Source organism: Carassius gibelio, chromosome B19, assembly GCF_023724105.1.
Source record: "Carassius gibelio isolate Cgi1373 ecotype wild population from Czech Republic chromosome B19, carGib1.2-hapl.c, whole genome shotgun sequence".
In the NCBI taxonomy this organism is placed as follows: domain Eukaryota; kingdom Metazoa; phylum Chordata; class Actinopteri; order Cypriniformes; family Cyprinidae; genus Carassius; species Carassius gibelio.
This window is the reverse complement of record NC_068414.1, coordinates 34,207,962-34,232,711: the sequence shown is the minus strand read 5'-3', so window position 1 is coordinate 34,232,711 and position 24,750 is coordinate 34,207,962. Positions and strand designations below refer to the sequence as shown.

At 36.4% G+C, this 24,750-nt stretch overlaps 2 protein-coding genes across 5 annotated transcripts in view; both read right to left on the bottom strand.

Moving 5' to 3' along the window:
- LOC127979075 (focal adhesion kinase 1) overlaps positions 1–5,859 on the bottom strand; it is a 71,039-nt gene extending 65,180 nt beyond the window's left edge. For both annotated transcript variants that reach the window (XM_052584192.1, XM_052584193.1), the window contains exon 1: positions 5,686–5,859. The gene's annotated coding sequence lies outside the window, so the exon portion shown is untranslated. The remainder of the gene's footprint in view (positions 1–5,685) is intronic.
- Positions 5,860–11,643: 5,784 nt separating this feature from the next.
- Positions 11,644–24,750, bottom strand: part of LOC127979152 (DENN domain-containing protein 3) — a 29,672-nt gene continuing 16,565 nt past the window's right edge. For 2 of the 3 annotated variants that reach the window (XM_052584365.1, XM_052584366.1), the window contains 10 exons: positions 21,685–21,944; positions 21,438–21,608; positions 19,800–19,929; positions 18,617–18,724; positions 16,156–16,295; positions 15,603–15,763; positions 14,869–15,008; positions 14,129–14,247; positions 12,803–12,940; positions 11,644–12,728 (listed from right to left, as the gene is read on the bottom strand). In XM_052584365.1, coding sequence (XP_052440325.1) covers positions 12,540–12,728; positions 12,803–12,940; positions 14,129–14,247; positions 14,869–15,008; positions 15,603–15,763; positions 16,156–16,295; positions 18,617–18,724; positions 19,800–19,929; positions 21,438–21,608; positions 21,685–21,944 — 1,556 coding nt within the window. In that variant the 3' untranslated portion in view covers positions 11,644–12,539. Of the gene's footprint in view, positions 12,729–12,802; positions 12,941–14,128; positions 14,248–14,868; positions 15,009–15,602; positions 15,764–16,155; positions 16,296–18,616; positions 18,725–19,799; positions 19,930–21,437; positions 21,609–21,684; positions 21,945–23,608; positions 23,654–24,750 lie in introns of all 3 variants that reach the window. The other variant, XM_052584364.1, reaches the window with a different exon arrangement.

Here is a 24,750-nt window from a genome sequence, read left to right as displayed (position 1 = left end):
TGTTGTAGTCGTGTTTGGCTCCTCATGTCCTCATGGATGTGGATTCTCTCTCTCTTAAACATTCAGGCCGTCGTTTGGCCTTGGTCTTCTGAGAAAGACTGATCCTCATGCTCAAGGACGAACCAGTATCTCTTCTTTCATCATCAAACAGCTCAGACTTTCTTTCAGGAAGCTGTGATGAGCTGAGTTCCTGACCCAGAGCTGTTTAACCGGCAAACACACACACACACAATCCTTCCTTCAGACAGACGACCACGGACGCATGCAAACCAGACGGAGGCAGGTAGAGCAGTGTAATGTGTGTATATATACACACACACACACACACACAGGGCCTTCATCAAATAAATTCAGTGCACACAGACTGAAGTAGTTTTTGTTCTGTTAGTTAAATGTGTTAATTCTGATGAGAAACACTGCAGAGCTCTGGAGCAGCGGCACAGTTCTGCACACAATCATCTGCTTCTCTCTCTTTCTGTCTGTGATTCACACCGGACACTGCTGTAACCTAATCACAGGACATTAATTAGACCCTCGCCGCTCTGCCCCGGGACAGAAGATGAGCTCAGAGAGCAGAGGTCAGGGGTCACAAGACTGACCCGGGAATTAATAATGTAGGTTTTTTTATGTACAATTAAAATGAAAATACTGCATGAATCACATATGTATGAAGAGATCCTCTGCAATCTCAATCAAACTTCAGTTGGGTTATTTTGATTATTACAGCTAACATGATAACATAATAAAAAACAGGATTTTTGTCAAATCTATTTATACATATACATATACATATATATATATATATATATATATATATATATATATATATATATATATATATATATATATATATATATATATATATTATTTAACCATTCTTAAATACAATAAAAAATGAATAAAACAATTTTTATATATTTTAATACATACGTAGATATATGTATTTTATTGTATTTAAGAATGGTTAAATGAAAAAAAAATCTTATATAAAATTAATAAATATATAATAAATATGAAAATAAAAAACAGATATATATATATAATATATTGCATGAATTGAAGCCAGATTATCGAGGAGCTCTTTAGCACTCACAGAATAGGCCACAGTTTGGACGGATGAAAAATGACATTTTACAATGTTAAAATCTCAACAGCACGTCATCAATCATTTCAGACACGTCTGTCTCTTTCTGTCGCTGTCAGAGGTGTGTTTAGAGGACATTCCTCTCCAGGACATGGTGGAGGGGCAGTGATGTCACTGCCAGAGTGTGTGTGTGTGTGTGTGTGTGTGTGTGTGTGTGTGTATGCGTGCATGCATGCGTGAGTGAAAGTGTATGTATTTGCGTGCATGTGTGAGTGAATGAGTGAGTGTGTTCATGCATGTGTGTGTGCACGTCCCAACCGCTCAGTCGAAGCCCCGAGGACACACTGATAAACTCTGATGTCATTTCCCTGGATTGTGACGAGACGGCAGCACGGCTAACACTTCAGCTAGTGTAACTCACCGCTGTCCACACACACACACACACACACACACACTCAGAGAAAGCAATCTGATTGGACAAGAGCTTCGAAAGCCAAGAGTTCCGAGGAGAAGAATCTAAACAGCATCCAAATTCTGGCGGGAAAAACAAACACAGTCCATCTACAAATCTACATCCACAGCACATATTTCACCTGATTTTCTACCTTCTTTGGTGCTGAAATATATATATTTAATAAATAGATGCAGAAATAATTAACTCTTTATTATAGCTTTGTCCGATTAAAAAAAGGAAAAAAAATCCCATCAGACGTAAACACATAAATAACACTAAATAAAGGTGCTATTGCAGTTAACTGCGACAACAGCCACAATACTCCTGAAACAGAGGTGAAGTATAATACACTGAATGAACCCAACAGCTGGAAGAACACATGAAAGCACAGCAAACGCATGAGTGAATAAAGGAGAATCAGAAATGAAGGAGTCTTGTGAGATCTCTGAGATCACTGCTTATCTCCCCAAACAGCTTTCTCCAGTAATGGACTGGAAAACACACTCAGAGCAAAACACAACCCTCATCAGTCCTTTATAAAATCACAGTATGCAGTTTATAGTATACACTGCGCTGCATGCAATAACAATCCAAATGTAGCCTATGCATTCTGAGGCATGACATCACTTCCTGTAGCAGCATCACACTAAAGACAAGAGTCAAAGAAGGCGATTCCCACAGGAGCGCGAGGGCGAACAGTAGCCATTGTGTTCAAGCAGCTTTTTAAAACATAAACACACTTCCTTCTGTTTCCACAGCCACATGGAAAAAGCCCTCCTTCCAGCGGCAGGGATCTGGCCAGGGGAACGGAAAGAACTGAGCTACACCGAAAAAAGAGAGGCTGATTGTTTGTGCGCACTAATGACGGGTCTCTCAGGTGAAACACAGGAACTGGAAGCAGCTCGTGCTCATTTCCTGCGGAGTCCTCTTTATATCCAGCCAGGCCAACTCTGCTCTCCAGCGGTTTAACAGGAAACTCAAGCCTCAGCACAAAGAAGCCAGTTATACAAGCACTTGAAGAACAGCTGGTTGATCTGGAGCGCTTCAGACCGGATCAGCATCCAGCACAGACCCACACTCAAACAGTCCAGATCAGGTCTATACAGCAGCAGACCTCCACGGCTGGAAACTGTCTGTACAGTACATCACACACACACACACACACACACGAAACAATCAGCTAGCTCAGAGGATGAGTTCCATAATCAATATAGATATCTAGAGTGTATGGCAATATGGAAGAATGCTGGTAAACAAAACAAAAAAGTTATTGATTATACTTTTTACTGTTTTATGATTGAATTCATTTTTAGTGTTTTTTAATTGCTTTTATTTACATTTTTTTAATAGTTTTTTATATATTTTTTTGTTTTGTTTTTAGGATTTGTTTAATTTTAGTATTTCATTATTTATCGTTCGCATTTCAAAATGCAATAACAAAAATAATTTGTACAGTTTTAATATAATTAAATTAATAATGTTTTAGCATTTTATTTTGATTGTTTTTATTTTAACACTATTGGTTTTAATTTGTACTTTTTATGATTTCAATCATTTTTCATATTTTTTCTTTTTACTTTTTACATATTCATATTTTTTTATTTTACTTTTTACATTTTTATGACTTAATTATTTTTTTGTATTTATATATTTTAAGATTTATTTCATTTTCATTGTTTTCATTTTAAAATTATTTAATTTAATTTTTACATTTTATAGACAATTAATTTTTAGTATTTTATTTTGATTGTTTTTATTTTAAAATGGTTTTTTGTTCTTATATAAAATTTATTTAAAAATATATTTTATTTCAAAGTATTTTTATTTTTGTATTGAAATTATATTTACATTTTGCATTTTTATTAAAATGTTATTTTTATAAGAATTTAATTTGGATTGCTGATTATTAAATTAATTATTATCTAGTCATCAACTTTTCGAACCCCCTGCAATCCTCTCATATTTTAGCTGATTGGTCTGTCACTACTTGTGTTTTATTTATTTTTTAACAGGTTTTACTCAGAACTAGTATATAGAATACAAATATAAATACTTTAGGTCAGGAAAATGCAATTCTATTGACTCATAATAGAAAAAAGGCGTTTTGCTGAAATGTGCCAGTAATTTTTCTAAACATGCTGTAGTTGCAAATGACCAATGCTGTTACCGATATCTAGAGAAAAAAAACAACTGTGCACATAATACAAATTCAGTAAAGAAAATAAGACACACAAAAAAATGCTGTAATGCAACACACTTATTTTGCACTCCTTTTGACTATTTTACACTACTTAGGATGGGTTAATTGATGCCGATATAATCTCTAAATGGTCAAATATCGGTCTGGCTGACACCCATCACTGTTAGGAAGATAATGTTGCCCTAAACACACAGAGGAAAAAGGCGTTTTCCTCTCAAACCCTGAGGGACGATACAAGGTAGCAGCATCCTGCATGCTTAACTCAGTTAAACACTATGCCACACACACACACATATATATGACTGAACTTCCTGTCGCAGCTGCTGAAATCACAGGCTGTCTTCCTGCGCAGCTAAAACAACAGGATTACACGCCGTCAGATAGATGCATTATGAGCAGAAATACCTTCCAGAATGATTGACGATCTAATCACACAGTGCAAGTTGAGCCCAACTATCAGATGCACAGCAAATAATGTACGAAACGCCTTTAATGTGAGCCAGCGTTGTATTCACACGGGGAAATCTCTCGTGATGACAATGCAGCAGTCACAAACCAAACTTAATGAGGAGTGGAGTCAGTCGTAATTCACTCAAACGCTGTGATCTCACCGGCTCTAAAAATACCCCTCATTTCCACAAAACCCAGTATCACTCACACACAGAGCTGCCAGAACACATCAGCAAATGAGTGAGATTCCCCAGGATGAGGAGATAGACGGACACAGAACATCAAACTGGTGGAAACATTAGTGTGAGGGTATATACTTGTTTTTATTTCATCGTGCTTTCATATAATCTCCTACCATTCAATTAATGTACTCAATATAAATTATAAGCATGATCTATACTGCGACCTATTGAATCTTAACATACAGTATGTGTCAAGATGTGATGTGTATCATTATATTAACAACACTAAATCCAAATTAATGGTCAAATGATGTGAAACCCTGTGTCTAATGCAACAGTTCCTCACTAAGCCTGAGGGAAGTCAATTGACTAAAAGGTTGCAATTCAAATTTTGATGCAGATTTGTTTGAGGGATTGTGTGGGATTTATACATTTATTTCTCCAAGTAATCCAACATAAAAAATAAAAATGATTTTTTTTTTTGCAATATTGCATGAATAATCTGCCTGCAAAAAAAATAAAAATACAAAAAAGAATAATTATATATATATATATATTATTATATTATTTTTTAAAACATGTTTTTTTTCATCAACATCTCATTTACAATGATACATCTCCAAAAAACGTATAAAGCACGGTAAATATTTTGTAAAATTTATAAAAACAAAGCACATCTCCAAAAAATAAACACAGTACTATAGTTCATACACATAAAGTATGGTAAATATTTTTAAAATCTAAAAAAAAAAAAAAATCCTGAATTATTGCTTCTACTGTAAAATTACTCACAATCGAATTTATTGTTTTATATTTTTTCCTTCATGTATTTTTCAAAGCAATGCTTATGCTCTGCATACAATCCATACATTACAATACAACTATTTTAATAATTTATTCTTATATACTACATCTATATTTGTATATAATACTCTGTGATAACTTTTGCTGATTGAAATAGCTGAGCTTGTAGAATAACACAAGCTGTCATCAAATCCTGCTGATGTAGCTACACTCGATGAACACAAACTCTGTAAAACACAACACAGTGGGTTTGTGCTGAAGTAATGTGGCATGAACTTTTGAAGCTGACGTCAACAAACCTCCAAAGTCACTAGATTCGATCCAATGGATCCGACGCGCGTCACAATCAGCGAGAACAGATATCGGGTCCAAACGCATCCGATTTAGAGCAGTATTCCTCATGAAGGCATGGCACGGTCGATCCAGCTCAGAAATGCTCATATTGACCTTTTACAGTGCCAGTTTGTTTCTTTCTAACAGATGTGTGTGAGTATGAATGCGCGCTACTCACTCGTTTATTGTGTGATCGTCTGTGGTGATCTTCCAGAAGCCGCTTTTCCCGTCTTCTCCAGTCGATCCTCTCTCATTCCAGCTTCTCATTCCCTCTCATTCCAACATGGCTGACGGGCAGATCCCAGCCCACTCCAGCTCCATCCAGCTCCACACACACACACACACACACACACACACACACACACTCCTCCCAGTCCCGAATGAATGGACACCGCCGGGCGCTGGTGTAGTCCGATTCATTTAGCGAATCGATTCGCTCGAACGGTCAAATGAACTCTCTCGCCGATTCTCTTAAAGGGCTAGTTCACCCAAAATTTATAATTCTGTCATTGTTCCAAACCCATAAGAACTACGTCTATCTTCGGAACACAAACTACGATATTTCTGATGAAATCTGAGAGCTTTCTGACACTAGAAAGCAACGTAAATCTGAAATGTTCCCAGATCCAGAAACATAGTAAGAATATCGGTAAAAACAGTCCATGTGACATGAGTTGCTCTTTGTGCGCAAAGAAAACAAAAATAACTATTTAACAATTATTCTCCGAGAGATACCATCTTCCACCATTTTGGAGAGTACCAGGATGCAATTATTTTGCATTGACTGAAATAATAATGAATAAGTGTGAATCATTTTTTCAGATCGGGACTTCAAATTGCATCTCGCAAATCATTTGATCTCAGATTGGAATTTCGGAGCTGGTTTGCGAATAATTTCGTCAATTGATTGATTGAGATCTGTGCTCCAAAGTCATGATCTGAAAAATTGGTTCGCGAATCATTATTCAGATAGGAGCTCATATAGGAATCATCTGATTTAAAGGGTTAGTTCACCTAAAAATGGAAATTACCCCATGCTTTACTTACCCTCAAGCCATCCTAGATGTATATGAATTTTTTCTTTCAAATCTTTTGATTCACATTGGGACTTTGGCGCTTGTGTCGCAAATCTTTTTTCAGATTTTTTTTATTTTTATTAAACAGTATAAAATATGAAACTAGAGAGTACAGTAATAAAACCAAATCAAAGAAGAAGAAAAAGAAAGAAAGTACATACAAATACAAACCTCTTAAGAAATTAACCATGGTTTTACTATAGTAGATTATCTTCTTCATAAACAGGCTTCGTCTCACAGTTTAGCGATTGACAACCGTTTTGCGAAACGGTTCGATCGAATCATTCTGAGGAATCAGTTCAAAAGATTGATTCGTTCGCTCACTGGGCAAACACGTCTGGATACAATGGAGTAGCCTTACAATGAATGACTCTCATGAGTTTAACAGTGGACATTTGTGTTTGTGTGTCTATAGGGTCTCAGTGTCCATCTGAGAGAGCACATTGCTCAAGAAGTGACTGTTTTCTGTGTCTGAATAGAGCAGCTGTTCTTTTCTATTCAATCTGAGAATATGAACTATGGAAACTCTGTGATAGCAAATCACTGAACCACTTAGGAAAGTCAGTCATACCTAATCAATTAATAATGTGTGGCGTGGCATATAATGACTATTGGGTTTTAAAAACCCTTGATTCAGCAATTTATTTCTTTTTCACACCCTGAGGAGTCTCATTCTTGTGTGGTTACTGTACTGATAGCAGCAGCTTTTCATGATCATGTGATCGTTGCGCCTTTATATGCTGATCTGGGATCAGCTCTTCATGATTAAACTATAAACATAATCACCATGAGTGAAACCACATCTGTTTGATCTCAGATCAGCAGAACCTTGGCTTTGCTCACTTTTCCAATCATTGTTGATGAAATAAAAGCATTATGGACCCACCTAAATGAGTCACGTCTAGGCAGGAGCGAGTTCTCTGAAAATCCCCTTACTGATGAATCAATCAGATCACAGCTGGAGAAGAGACTTTCTTCTAGAAAATGTGATTTCTCTCTCTTTACTGCACTAGTTTCACAGAAATCTGACTCATCTTCTCTTTCTCTGGTGGGAAATTAACTCCTCAGTTCTCTTCAAATGAGCTCTGAACAATGTCCAAACATAAAGAGCATTCACACAAGACAAATATTATTTTTAATAGGTAAAAACATCAAACAAACATTCAGTTGTAAATCATAAAAAAGAACATTCAAGTTTAGGAGCTTCTAAAGGTTTCAGCAACTTTAGGACTGATTCCAAAATAAATGAATAAATAAATAAAAATGATAAGTAGATAATTAAAAAACCATTAGCATTTAATAAGAATTTGATAGTTATTCAAAATGAAATTGTTCTCAAAACTATGGTTACTGTCAAATGTTAATATACAATTATAATCACAACATATTTTTACATTCATATTTAATTCAGTTGATTTATAAGTAGAATAATTTAAAACAAATTAACAACTGGTTCTCAAATCAGACATTACAAAAAAAATGTAAAATAGTATTTTAATTGTCAATTGTTAGGCTTAGCAAAGTTAGTATCATTTTTATGTTTTTTGTTAATATTTTGCCATACATTTTATTTTTATATTTTCTGTTTATTTTTAAATAGTTTAATTACCAGAATTTTTGAAAAAAAAAAAAATAAATAGTTTTTAAATGTCTATATAGTTTTTATTAAGTATTTTTAATTATTAGTTTCAATTTATTTAGATTTAGTTATTTTAGTAATAAAAATGAGAATGTTGCCTTAGCATGTATTGAAATAAAATTATCTTAGGTTTTTCTATATTTTATTTGATTTCAGCTAACATTTATTTCAAGTGACTTTTCTCATATATATTTTTTTTAATCTAGATTAATCTCACTGTGATCTTGAAACTAATCTAGATTAAAATGGCTCATTCGAATTCTGCCGAAGGCATTCAGAATATGTGTTACCCAAATAAAATTGACAAACAGTAAGTCTTTGAGAAAGGGGTTTATCAAGCTAGGTGGTGCATTAGAAAAAGGGCTCATCTCCTGTTTCCAAAATGCATCACAAAGTGCTTGAAAAAGCTGTAAACTAATTCCACATTGCACAAGGTGCAAACAACATTATTCCTGTTTCACACAAATGTTTAAGGTTTTTTTTTTCAAGTTTGTAGGTGTCAAGGTACAGAAACCAAATAATAGCACTGGATAGACTTCAATGTAAAAATGAAATATACAATCAAACCTACATTTATTCAGACACCTTCAACATTTCTCACATTATTACAGTTTTGCTATGTGTATCAAAAATTATATCTGGTTTCTGAATATTTTTTGGTTTGACTGTTAAAACTACAAAGAAATTCAGTCAAGAGCAGTGAGTGATTTTCATTTTAATTTTCTTGGATTAACATTACAGCAGCCAGTAGCTAAATTAGGCGCGGTCACTTTAAGAGACCATGAACGCATCCAATATAATACACATCCCATTTTTTCCTCAGCTGTTTACTTTCACTTAAGAAATATCTATATTTTTCGAGCATAATTTCCAAGGTGGATATTTTGACATATTTTGTATGTATTTGTCTGCACAAGAGCAAAAATAAGCAAATTCGACGTTCTAGTGTTTTGAGACGCCTTTCTCTGCGCGAGCCCTGAACACCAGAACACCGTGGTGTTGAATTGGGCTCTTTCACATCTTTTTGTTTGTTCAAACCAGTGGCGTAGCCACGGGTGTGCCAGGTGGTGCCTGTGTCACCCACAGTGGCAGCTGGCACACCTAAAAATAGATGCAGAATTATTTTTTATAGTCTCAATAAAAAATGTTTACTAAACGTGGGCTATTGTTGTTTACTTAGAATATATATATATATATATATATATATATATATATATATATATATATATATATATATATATATATATATTCTTTTTTTTTTTTTTTCTTTTTTTTTTTTTTTCGCGACTCTGTTGATTCAGATCGGCACTTCGGAGCCTGTTCGCGACTCGGTTGATTCAGATCGGGACTTCGGAGCATGTTCGCGACTCCGTTGATTCAGATCGGCACTTCGGAGCCTGTTCGCGAATCGGTTGATTCAGATCGGCACTTCGGAGCATGTTCGCGACTCGGTTGATTCAGATCGGGACTTCGGAGCATGTTCGCCACTCGGTTGATTCAGATCGGCACTTCGGAGCCTGTTCGCGACTCGGTTGATTCAAATCGGCACTTCGGAGCCTGTTCGCGACTCGGTTGGTTCAGATCGGCACTTCGGAGCCTGTTCGCGACTCCGTTGGTTCAGATCGGCACTTCGGAGCCTGTTCGCGACTCGGTTGATTCAGATCGGGACTTCGGAGCATGTTCGCCACTCGGTTGATTCAAATCGGCACTTCGGAGCCTGTTCGCGACTCCGTTGATTCAAATCGGCCCTTCGGAGCCTGTTCGCGAATCGGTTGATTCAGATCGGCACTTCGGAGCCTGTTGGCGACTCGATTGATTCAGATCGGGACTTCGGAGCATGTTCGCGACTCGGTTGATTCAGATCAGGATTCGTAGCATGTTTGAGATTTTTTTAAATTCAGATCTGGAGGCTTTTTTTACCTGTCGATTCAGCATGTACATGGACCCACACACAAAGGTAGGGTGACCACCCGTCCCGCGTGCATACAGCGTTTGAAGCCCAATACATGCGTCCCACAAATTGAGACTGTGTCACGCATAATCAATGCTTGCTCAAAAAAAGTTGGTCGCTATATCTGGAGTCACCAACCCGTCGATCGCGGTCGAAAGTCGATCTTGGAAGCATTTTAAATCGATCGCGAAGATTTTTCAAAATCTGAGAAAAAAAGGTGCGAGCCTCCGGTGACTGCGCGCGCACCTCCCGAAACAGACGAGACATTTATACTTGACACAACTGTTTTAGACTGAAAACCAGACCATACAACTGATTTAGACGCGGGTGCCGGTGTGATGAGATGTACTAATATCCGTCTGCTCGGGCATGATTGTTTTAGTCCTGTAATTGATTGATTATTGAGGTAATAGGGATGGCACGGTTCGCTGAAATAAAAAAACAAACAAACCGTTCGGTTCACCACACACGGTTCGGCACGCGCTTCAACTTAAATCTGACAAAGCATCTGTAATATCATCTGTAATATGGCTTGCTATAAATGGCACGTAAAAAAAAAACAGGGTTCAGCTAATAAATGTTTCTGTTGATGCATGCGCATTCTGGCTTCCCAGACATTACAAAAACATGAAAAAAAAAGATCTATATTGAACAACTACAATTCATTTTAATCCTATAATTATATATTATAATTTATTTAAAGTGAATAAATTGTAATGAAAAATAAACAAAATGAAATAGCTAAAGTTCAAAATTATCTTATTTGGAAGAAAATTATTACATTTAACAATTAACTACATTTTGACACGACCTGCAAATTAACACTAGGAGTATGGTTGGACTGAAGCAGTGTGACAAAAATACTATCCCATAATTTTGTACAGTAATCTGACAATAAATGTGGCACACCCAGATTTTCATATGCACACCCAGTGTCTCTTTTCTGGCTACACTACTGCAGCATGCAGATGTATTACAATTACATGAGGGTGAGTAAATATTATTACAATTTTTGTGCTCTTTCACGTAAAAAAAAGAAAGAATAGTTTACAAATAGAGAGGCATAAAATAAGAGTGGTGTAGGTGTATATCACTGCTCTCCTGAGACCTCCATACCAGAAAACAACATTGATTCAAACATATGTGCTAGAAAAAAACTCTGCAACAGTGCACAGTGTGTTATTTTATCTGTATAACCAGAGTCATTTGACAAAGTATGCAATGTGAAACCAGAGCAAACTGCAAAAAGCAATGTGCTCAGTGCAATTTTTTATAATTTGTTCATGACTCATTATTTGATCACACTGCCACAAGTGATTGTTTCACATATTTACATAGTAGGCAGAATTTAGTATATACTACGCAATAATTAGTGTACTAGTATTTCCTTGAGTCCATCTGAGAAGCTGTTTGATGAGAAAGACGAGACTCTGCTGCCCTCTAGTGGTGGATCAAAGAAAGACTACAACGTTAAATCCAACAGAATTTTATGAATATATACAATAAATACATACACAAGGCTTTGTTCATTTCATCTAAACCCCAGTCTTCAAGATGACATTTACATGTTTTGATATAAAACCATTATGGCCATTAAAATGGATTTTGCATAGACAAATATAGATAAAATACATGATAAACTATGTACAGATATGAAACATATGCATACAGACAGTAACTCAGTCATATTCAATGGCACTAAAAACAGACTCGCCAATGAGGCGTATTGTTCCTTTACTGAAAAGTTATGCATCCTGGCCTAATATTATTATTATAAGAAGATACAGTAAGTAGTGTTGAAGAGTAAAGTGCATTTTCATATTTCTAAAATGCCACCAGGTGTTCATAATTCAGTTATGACCATGCAATCAAACAATTATTCCTTTAAGAACTCACAAATTCATACAGATGTGCAACGTTGAGACTTTCTTTCATAATAAACATTTCCACTGGCACGTTTCATCTCCATTAGTTTGCTGTTTTTGGACTTGAACACATTTAAAAACAGCCCAGGGAACATCCTTCAGCATAAATCATATTCAGACATGAATGAGATACATAAACACTGAAGAATTCATCATAAATGTAGTGTATAAGTGTCCTTCCCTTCAATATTTACATTTCATATAATCACGTAACAAGCGTGTGAGATTTTGCATGTTTTTGCTGTAAATGTCCACTGTTTTTCATCTGCCAGCATGTGTTTGCACTGTGTTTCTTCATTTACAATATGCATCTATGCATTTATGATCATGCATGGTCTCTTATTTTTTTTAAAAATAGCTTGATTTGTCTATAAACATTCATATCTGATTGAGAAAATGTGTTGGGTGAGGCTGAAATGGATGACATGTACCGGTTTGTTTCTACTCAACCTTCCAGATGCCGATTTTCCCGTCGGCCCGCGCGGCTCCGCTGAGCACGTAGCGATCTTCAGCCGAGCACAGAGTCTGAACGCTGTCGTCGTGTGCCATCAGCTCCTTCTCCACCGTGTATCGCTCCGTGTTCACCACGTAGATCTTCCCGCGGGTCTTCCCCTGGCAGCCCACCCAGATCTGAGAGCAGGAGAGATTGTAATGTGACTCTTTATCTCACGCATCTGGACAGGTGGACGTGAGCGGTGTGTCACCTGGTTCTTGACTCTGATCATGCAGACGACGCCGGTGCAGTCTTTGAGCTGGATCCTGATGAAGGGTTTGTTCAGGTCTCTGCAGTCACACACACACAGCTCTCCTGCGTCTGCCAAACCTGTCCACAGCTGCTCCGACTGCAATCACATTCCCAGCACAAGTCAACGAAGAAGACTTTATTAACCAATAACTTACATGAGTATTATCTTACAACGGCCGCTGTCCGGTGGCAAACAGATGAAAAATCACAAACATTTACTTGGAGCATTAAGGAAACTAGGGCTGCCCAATTATAGCAAAAAATCACAAGTATTATAATTACTGTATTTAACATGATTACTTTTTGATTGATTGATTTATAATAAAGAAAACAATTTTCCAATCACTTCCGAAAAAAACGCACACACACACACACACACACACACACTCACACACACACACACACACACACACACACACACACACACACACACACTCTCTCTCACACACACACACATATATATAAATTAGTGCTGTCAAACGATTAATCGCATTCAAATGTTTATATGATATACGTGTGTGTACTATTTGTATTTATTATGTTTATATAAACAAACACGCATACGATATATGTTTTGAAAATATTTACTTGTATACTGTATACATTTTATATATTTATATTTTAATTAAAAATAAATATATTTCATATGTTAACATAACATGTTTCTTAAATATATACATGCAATTGTTTGTTTTTATAAATACCTACTGAATATACACAGTACACAAACATATTGTGCAGCACAACTGTTTTCAACATTGATAATGATCATAAATGTTTCTTGAGCAGTAAATCAGTATATTTTCATAATTTCTGAAGACACTGAAGACACTGGAGGAATGATGCTGAAAATACAGCTGCACATCACAGAAATAAATTACATTTTAATATAAATTCACATAGAAAACAGTTATTTTAAATTGTAATAATATTTCACAATTTATTTATTTTTGATCAAATAAATGAAGCCTCAGTGGACATAAACAGTAAAAATCTTCACTAAAATGAAGTGAATAAATAGCTCTGTTGTAGTGCACTTCCACAAACTACCTAAAACAGTGCAGTAATAAAAAATAAAACTGGAATCATTTTTAAATCCACCCAGAAGACCCTAGCAATTTTCCTGAATCCCGTTTCTTGGAAATGATCAAAAGCCGTGCTCATCACAGCTCAGAGAGCTATAAAACAGCCTCACACGTGTGATCCATTAACTGCTGTAATGAGTGCTGAAGCCCAGCCGGACGGACACGCAGGGGACCGGACGAGCACCATCGGGGACTTTTACCTCGTTAAAGAGCAGGAAACAGCTGAAGCCCCTCGGTGAGCCCAGCAGGTGATCTGGAAGAGACACCTTACGATGAACCGTGCCGTTCCTGCGCACTTCCAGCACACAATCACCACCACCTTTAATACAACCAAACAGTTATGCATTGAGATTATTTTATTTCACTAAATGGAAAGTTATGTATGTTTTTTATTTAAAGAATTTGCCAATGATGATTCAAAAGTGTGTTTCTCCGATCACAAATGCAGAAATGGTTTTATGTTTACGCGGCAGAAAGCAATGCAACGTGTAAAAAGACAGTACAAGTCATTATAATCAATAATTATGTTCCACTGGATGCACATTCAGCCAATCACAACGCACTGGAGAGCTGGCCAATCAGAGCACACCTCACTTCTCGGGAACAATGAGCTTTGTAAAAATCGATGTGTTACAGAAAAGCAGAGCATAGTGCAATGATAATTTACAGTATGTGGAAAATAACGTGTTTTTAACCTTAAATCGCATAAACACATTGCATTACACCAAATACACAAAATAATGTACTTTTTAGCAACATCATATGACCCGTTTAAATACACTTCTGAATGATATTATGATGTTTCTACTGTTGGAATACAAACATTTAAACAGTAGCTGTAACAAACACACAATGAACAGTCAAGATAACAGTTGAAGTGAAATTGGAGTTATAGTATAATAGAAACGTGCATTCACAGCAGTGTGTGAGGCAGACTTACAGCACCACACCATGCCGGTGTGGATCTGGACGCTCTGCAGTCTGTGACAGGAGACTCTGAACTGCCGTCTGACCTGCAGCGTCGACACGTCCCACACGATCACACTGCCATCTTCACTGCACGAGTACGCCAACGTCTGACTGCAGGGAGAAATACAATTAACATCCATCTCTAGCTTCGGAGAAATTTAGCGTTGTGTCACTTGCTCAACAATATATCCTCTGTAGTGAATGGGTGCCGTCCGAATGAGAATCCAAGCAGCATCTTTAAACTGTTGCTAAAATACAAGTCCCATATCCATATGCATCTGCTCCAAAATACATTTTTCAAGCTCTGTTTAGAAGCGAACACAGTCCAAAACATCTCTAAACCAATATGTTGATGGATATTAGTGAACAGGAGATGGACTTTTTCACTGGAGGAAGCGTTATTATTATTATTATTATGGATGGTTTCAAATTAAACGCATCTTAAAGATGAATTTGTTTCTTAGAAACACACAGCTTTTCACCTCTCAGGACATTACATGTTGGACTGGAGTGCTGTGGATTATTGTGATGTTTTTATCAGCTCTTTGGACTCATTCTGACGGCACCCATTCACTGAAGATGGAATACTACATTTCTACAAATCTAATCCCATTAAGAAACAAGTTCATCATAGATGGCCCGAAGGAGTCATTTTTCAGCAAATGTTCATTTTTAGGTGACTTGTTCCTGTTTTGTCTCCGTTACCTGAATTTGTCAGTTCTCTCCTCCAGGGCGAGTCCGGTGACCTCACAGCGATGCTCCGTCAGTTGTTTATTGCAGGAAACGCTCCGTGGGTTTATGATGTAAATGAACGAATCCTTTGAGCCGATCCACAGCTGCTGCTGGTTCACTGCCAGCATGCAGTTCTGAGAGGAGTGAAGAGAAGTGTGTGTTCATACACTGAACAGCAGGGGGCAACACCACTGGGAAAACTATAAAGTGCACTCATGTTTTCCATGACTATAGGCATCCCAGCAATGTAGTGAAGTCTTACAAAATGCTAAAATGTATAGCCATAGATGTGGGATGCAGCGTTTACATGCAGTAGCATTTTTTCTTTTTTAACATTATTGCTGTGATGTTGTGGGAAAAATACTTAATGCTTTTAGATAAATTAAGTTGATTACAGCCTACAGTTATAATTATAAACCATATTAGTTGTTTTCTTCCTGAAACTCCTTAACAGCCTCTCATGTTTGATAAGGATGTGGGACAAGGAAACACAATTATGTTTTTATATCTAGGGAGGTTTCCTCACCAGACGGGACTTTCCCACTTGTACAGAGTTCTTCTGCATGGACCAGCTGGCCGCGTCGAACACCAGCACCTTCCCGTTGCTCAAAGCACACCAAAGCTTTGGGTTTCCTCCGCCGTCCAGTGACGAAACGCTCAGTTGACCTAAAACACACACACAGTGTTTACTGGACGAGTCTCTGGCTTTCCTAATGGTTCAGTTTCCTTCTGAATGGGGGTCAAATCCTCCCTGCAGTGTCACAGACCCCTCACCACAAAACACACAATCTGAGACGGGATGTGTTTCTACATTCACTGAGTGAGACCTAAATCTGAGCTAAACCTTTCCACTGTTGGTCCTGTGACGCATAATAAGAAGAATATCACAAAAACACGACAAGATCTTTTGTTCTCCTGTTCTCTCTCAGATGAGCTGCTGTTTATCCTCTTTGTGTTTATTTAAATCTTTTGTACTTTTACTTAGAAGTAGCAGTATTTCTTTTGTATTATTATTTTAATCTATTTGTTATTTTTTATATTATTTACTGTGAACATTCATTAAAAAAAACACGACTAGGTCATATTTCACAGCAAAATTCTATATCATTACAAAATAAGTAATGATATAAAATTTAAATGTAAAAAATGAAATATACAGTATATGTCTATCTAGATAGATATATAAAATTAATTAAAAAGAAAAAAAATAATTATATATTTATACACAACTCCTCTCCTCCTTGTTTCCTGTTTACCACACCGTCTTGTAGCCTAGGTGGTCTAATTGTGCTCACCTGTCCCTCATGTATCTTCCTTCCTATTTATAGTGCACCTTACCCTTTTGTGTTTGCTGGTCTGTGGTCATTCTCACACCCTTTGTCTCGGTCTCAAAATATGTTCATGTCTCTTTGTCTGGTTGGTCTTGTGCCCTTGTCTAGTTCTATGTTCTTGTCTTGCTCCTTGTTTTAGTAATTTGTTTGTTCTTTGTTTTTTGCTTTTATTTGTAATTTACATGGTTTTTCTAGTCTTGATTCTGGGTTTTAAGTTGGTTTAATTGGTAGTTTCTTATTTTGTTACTTAAACTTTTATTGGATTATATTGTTTCTTGTCTTGAGTAATTTGTTTTTGTGGCGCTTTGTCTGTCTAGTCTTGTGTGGAGTTCCTGACCTGTCCTTGTGTTTCCTGCCCTGGTTCTACCTGCCTGGCACTTGGTCGGTCTCCGAGTCTTGTGTGGTCTTCTCTATCAGCCTGGTCTTGCTGCCCCCTCTGTTGCCAAAGTATTCTGCCAGTTGTTTCCTGAAGCCTTCCCAGTGGCCTTCCCTAGCTGTTCTGTTTATTGTGTTCCTGTTGTGGTATCTTGTGCACTTCACTGCCCTCTTGAATCAGTCTTTTGTCAATAAACCCTTATATCCCACAGCAATTGGGTCCTCCTTCTAGATCCCTGACAAATACTATTTTGATATTGTGGCATTATTCTAGTAACTAAAACTTCTTAATGTAATTTAAATGAGTCATGAATTAAAGGTAGTACAACATTATGCATAAATGATTCACAAAATGAAGAATATATCTATGTATTACAGCAATGACAGTTCTGAGTGAAATATGTGTAATTGTTATTACATATAAAATCTTAATGCATCTAATAACAAGTTTTCCTGATGCAAGATATACTTTCTTATTACTTTCTTGTGATTGTGTGGTGGAATATGACCTGTAAGTGTTTATGCCAGGTTTTATGAGATCTTTTATAGTTTGTCACTCCTCAAGCGTGTGACTTTTACCGCTCCGTTCAGCTGGACCAACAAGAGCAGGACAGCTTTTTTACGTTATGCAACAGAGATACTAAAGTATTATGATTCTTATCAAAGTCATGTGACCAGGCCTCATTGATCTAAAGCTGACAGCAGTGAAACCTTACAAATCAAAAGCACACCGATAGGACATATGTCATAGTCCTCTCTGGGACAAAATTTGCTTGGTTTTAAAGTGCATTCTTTAAAATATATAGCCATACTAATAAAAGCATCTCAAATGCATGAATGTATTTAGCTATCACACTCAAATAGCCCCATAGTCTGACCTGGAGTCATGTTTGTGTAGCTTGTAACACCTTTAACAAACAAACACAGTGAAGAGTTAATTGCTTCAGATCCTTCAGATCCCTGAACAAAGGATTGTGCTCCACTCAGCTCAGAGGAAATCACTTTGATCACGTGTCTCTGTCCCGGATAAGTCCGGTGAGGGAAAATATGTGCTAATCAAACACGGGAAGGAAATAATAGAGCATGGAAACTCTGCGCTGGGCTGATTTGCAAGCCTGTTCTTCTCCATGCTTTCAGGATCACAGAGGAACACACTAGCCGTCTGCACAAGGCTTGTGGAAATCCCAAGTCAGACTGCTTGATCCGAGGGAGACGAACTTGATATGAAACAAATATCTGTCTTTGCTCTTCCAAATAAATAAAAACACATAAGACCCTCACCAGGTGTGTAGAGCAGGACGTCCACGGCCTGAGGAGACGTCTGGTCCAGAGACGGGTTGATCTTGTGTTTCAGGGTCTCAGAGGTTGTTTTAGGGACCATCATGGGCACTGTGATTAACCCAGACACAAATACAGTCACTAAATACTGTCCTGTGACGCTTAATAAGGCGACTATCACAAAAACAACCAGATCGTTTGTTCTCCTGTTCTCTCTCTATAATGTGCTGCTGCTTATCTCCTAAGGGTTTATACTTTGTTTTATTTACTTTTTATTAGTAGTAGCAACAGTCACTAATTACTAAAATAGCAATTTATCAATTCATCACAATGCATTTTTTCATGCTTTTTTTAGTGCCTTCAGGCTGCTCATTTATTGCAAAAAATCTCAATTCTGAGATGGGAATGATTACAAATTTACACAGTACATAATTGTTCATTTTCTTTGAAACCATCATGCATTTATTGAGCTACAAATAAAACTCTTTTTAACAATGCATTTCATTTAAATCAAATTGCAAACATAAATAAAAGAAACATTTTGATAAAGTAATATATAAAAAAATATATGCAATTGATTGAAATGTGTGCATACATACAGTACATACATACACACAGAGTAAAATAAATATTATGAAAATAAAAATTAATTATATAAAATAAGAAAACCCTTTGATAAATTCTATATATAATTACATATATTAAATCACAACTAAGTACAAAAAGTTTAATTAATAAAAAAATTCATCAATCAATATATTTGTGTGTTTGTGTGATTTATTAAAGTGTGTCTGAATTTAAATAAATAATATACAAATAATAAATAAGAAAAAAACTAAGATTAAGAGTGCATTCCACAATCTGCTGAAAACTACTAAATATTGTGGATGTAGGATTTATAACAAGATGAAATGACAGCATCACTGTGAAAACAGAATTTGTTTAATGTCGATTGTCTTTTTTTCATAGTCACTGAAAGCCAAAATCATAACCAGATACTGTTTTCACAGTCACGAAAAACAAGACAATCAACATAAAACGAATTATGTTTTCATAGTCAGTGGAAGCCAAAATCATAACCAGATATAATCACCCAACCATCGCATGCACGTTCAACAAACAACAAATAACAAACGACAAAGCCACAGTAAGAAATCTGTAGATGGTCTGATGGAGAGATACACACCCTCCAGCTTCTTCTTGTCGAAGTAGGCCAGTTTGGTAGCAGCGAAGATGGCTTTCTGTGACTGCAGGCAGCCGACCACAGCGTCCATCAGCAGAGCGTTAGTCAAGGCCTGCTCCATGAACTGAGGGTCCTGTAGGACACACACCACAGCACACATTCACACGAGTGTGTACAGCACAGGAGACACACTCCAGGTTCAGGTCTGAGGAGGTGACAGCTTCACCTGAAACACTACTGCACTGAACTCTGATCTGCTCTGAACTACAATACTGTGTTGTTCTGTTACACCACGGCCTGGTTTCACAGACAGGGCTTAGATGAAGCCAGAGGATTATGCCATCGTTTAATTAGGACATTTAAGAATCTTTTATAAAACTGCATTAGAAAATAACAACACTGGCATGTTTCTTTCAGTTAAAACAGCTCATGTCATGCGTTTTAGTCTAGGACTAGACTTAAGCCTTGTTTGTGAAACCAGGGTCATATGTTCTGGGCTTTTCAGTGTCTTCACATGATCCACGTCCATCTGAAACACTTTTACACATTTTGGTTTTCGCACTAAGATGCAGATTTGTAATGAGAAGCATTTATAAACCTGCCAATAAACACATACCTAAAAATCTCTCTGAAACTTTCCACCAAAGTAAAAGCTTTTAACTTTTGAAAATGAAGAATTTAAGACATATTTAGTACACTAACTAAATTATTATTAATAATTCCATTGCATCATTACAGTAAATGAATGTAAAATAAAATAATGAATATACAAGTATGTATTATGTAATATTTATTTATTCCAAGAATTTAAGGCATGTTAGTACTGTAACTCAGGGTTAAATAAAACTTTTATTAATATTATTATCCAAAATTTATTTCAAGACTTAAAATAAAATTAAAATAACAGCAATTTAGTCAATACCAAAAAAAAAAAAAATACACCGGGTTATTTTATTTTCATAATTGCTTGTATCTGAAATAAATTAAATGAATTAAATAAAATAAATTAATTAAATGTATTAATTGCCCACACCTATTTCAGACTAATTTACAAGAGCTAAATAACAGGCCAGAATAAACTAAAATAATTATTTTCTCTTAATCTTTTATAATTACTAAATTATTACAATAGCAAGAATAAAGAATCATTTAAAAGCAAAAAAAAGAAAGAAATAAAATCAGCAGTAACATGAGACATTGAATGTTCATCATCACAACATGACAAAACAATCATAATAGATCTATAATTTATAGACCAGTCTTACACTGTAAGTAAATAAAACACAATCAATAACACTTACTAAAAAAGATTTAACATTTGATTTATTTAGAAAACGCTGCAGGGGTGTGAGCTCCATGAATCCGTGCTCTTTGGATGCAGGGATTATTTTATGTCATCAAAAAACTCAAGAAAATATTGTTTAAGACATAAAAAGCCTTTGTTCATCTGGCTTTAACATTAAAAACAGTACACATGAGCACCGACGCCTTGCAGCTAACTCGCCTTCATCAGGGTGTGCATTATAATTGTTCGCTTGCATGTCATGTGATCCCTAACTGAAATATTAACTCAGAAAATAGTGGTTCAGCGAATCTAGCAGATGAATTCAGCTAAATCAGAGACTGAAGGAGACATCAAACCTTATGTTCGTCGGCCATCTTCCTCCCGGCCCACATCTCTTTGATCATCAGGTGCCAAAGGTCACACTCCGACTTCAGATTGGCCTCGAACGTCTCCTTCCTGAGGGAGGTTGTGATCTTCAGCGTCGGGATCCTCAGCAGAAGGAAAGGAGTGGATGATATCTTCACGTCCTGGATGAGAAGAATAAAGTCTCTCGTGATTACGGTTCGGCCTGAAACATTTAAACCTGAGCGGAGCGATCCTGACCTCAATATCTCTGAACTTGGTGATCTCCACGTATCCCGGCCGGCCCTCCGTCAGCAGGAAGAGCCTGCGCTGGGTCATGGCGATCTTCCCCACGCCGTGGCTGGTCTTAACCGAGGACGAGAGCTTGTAGACACATTCGTCCTTCACCAGGTGCTCCAGCACGACGACCGGCAGATCCACGTCTTGAGCCGCCGCTTCCGTCTCCTTCCAGAAGTTGTAGAAGAAGCAGAAGGTCTCTGGATCCACCTGCTTCTGCTGACCTGTGTGGAGGAAAGATCGCAAACGTGAATGTTTAACTGGAGATCTTGGGCTTTGAGTCTTTTAGATGCAATGGAGCTCAAACTATGATCATCCTTGTGCGAGGCACCCGCTTCCTAAAAAATGCATTTATTAAAAATGTAAGATAAATGTGTTGAAAATTATTTGGAAAATATTTTTATTATATTACATTACCTTTTTTCACTATGCACTATACTAATGTACTGTTACATGTATTATTTATTTAAATCGTTTTTATTATATGTGGGCCTGGACCACAAAACCAGTCTTTAGTGTCAATTAATTTCAGTTAATCTTATTATCTTTATCTTTTATACACTGTTTTCTCGAAACATTGATTGACTGGTTGTCTATTTTAATTATTATATATTTTAATATTTTTAAATCCGTGTCTTAATTATTATAATATATATATATATATATATATATATATATATATATATATATATATATATACTTTAAATATATAAATATATATATATATATATATATATATATATATATATATATATATATATATATATATATATATATATATTTTTTTTTTTTTAGTTTTACTAATTTACATTTTACAATTCATTTTTTTTTTTTTTTTTTTTACTGTTTTCAGTGTACTAAACTACTTATTTTTAGTTAGTTTCATCTTAGTTTTATTTATTTTTTCTCTAATCTTTGGTTTGTTGGTTGATTGATCAACTGATTGGCATATTAATATATTATTGTTTTGTTTTATTTATTATTAATATTATTAATATTATTTTCATGCACTATACTGTCTACAGCATGTCTTCTGAAGTCATTTGATGCTTTTTGTGAGGAACAGACTGGAATTGAATCATTGTATGCTAATGATATATTCAAATATGATGTAGACTTTAAAAGACCAAAGCATCTCTTCTGCATTACACAAAGGGAGCGTCATGTAGTTTGAGAACATTAGCATGAGTAAATGATGACTGAATTATTGCATAACTCATGGCATCTGAGATAAAGGTGCTTTCTTTATTTTATGGCTCCAAGCAATAAAGCGTTATGGTAAACTCCATTAAGATATACACTATCGCTCAAAAGTTTGGGATCAGTAAGACTTGTAATGTTTTTTTAAATTAGTCTCTTATGCTCATTAAGGCTGCATTTATTTGATTATAAAATCTGTTTCCAGCACTGATAATAAAACAGCATATTAGAATGATTTATGAATGATCATGTGACTCTGAAGACTAAACCAAAAATATCTCCTTTAAACCTGAACGTTTACTGAAGAGTTGTGCCTCGCGTTCAAATGTGTTTTTTAAATGAAGAATGAGTGTATGAGTGAGAAATGCAGAACTGACACACAAACTCAGACCTGTTCTACTAAAACCATCCAGGAAATGATGTGACACAGAGCTTTAAATGTTACATGACTTTACACAGACAGGAAATGATTAACCAGCATTGTGCTACTCGAGCAAATGAACACACGAGTACAGCTAGAGGTTAAACACAAACTGGGTTAAAGATGGCAGCTCTTTCTTCATTCCTTCACGTGCGCACACACACACACACACACACACACACTCATGCACATGCAGGTATGGAGCCACACATGTGCCATCATGCCGTGATGCTGTTAGTACTGATGGCACATGCAAACTACGCTTACCCTCCAGCTCAAGGTAAAACACAGACTGCGAGGTGGAATCCACACCTGACAAACCAAAGCCATTTTTACAAAAACACTAGAGAATCAGTGAGCATACCACTATCAGCCAATGTTAATAGCAGCATATTCCAATGGTTTTTATCTGCTAGACTGGGCCAATATTGGAAGCAGATGTTATCAATATTATATAATATATTGTATATTTACATTGTTATTATATATTTGTATAGTTATATTGTATATAAATGTATATTTTATACAAAACATTGAAAAAATATTTTACAACTATGGCCATCAACTGCTGCATCATCCAAATTTATATATCAGTACTATCCATCCATCCATCCATCATCCATATATCTGTCTACCCATCTGTCTATCTCTCTATCCATCCATCATCCACCTGTCTATCTACCCATTCATTCATCATCTATCTACCCATCCATCTATCATCTATCTATCTACCCATCCATCAATCCATCCATAATCTACCTGTCTATCTATCTATCTACCCACCCATCATCTATTTGTCTATCTACCCATTCATCCATGCTCTACTTGTCTGTTTATCTACTCACCCACCCACACATCTACCCATCCATCATCATCTGCCTGTCTATTTATCCATAGATCCATCATCATCCAGTCATCCATCCATCCATCCATCCATCCTCTACCTGTCTATCTACCCATCCATCGATCCATCCATCCATCCATCCATCCATCATCAACTGCCTGTCTATCTACCCATAGATCCATCATCATCCATCCATCCTATACCTGTCTATCTACCCATCCATCCATCCATCCATCCATCATCATCTGCCTGTCTATTTATCCATAGATCCATCATCATCCAGTCATCCATCCATCCATCCATCCTCTACCTGTCTATCTACCCATCCATCGATCCATCCATCCATCCATCCATCCATCATCAACTGCCTGTCTATCTACCCATAGATCCATCATCATCCATCCATCCTATACCTGTCTATCTACCCATCCATCCATCCATCCATCATCGACTGCCTGTCTACCTATCCATAGATCCATCATCATCCATCCATCCATCCATCCATCCTCTACCTGTCTATCTACCCACCCACCCATCTATCCATCCATCCATCCATCCATCCATC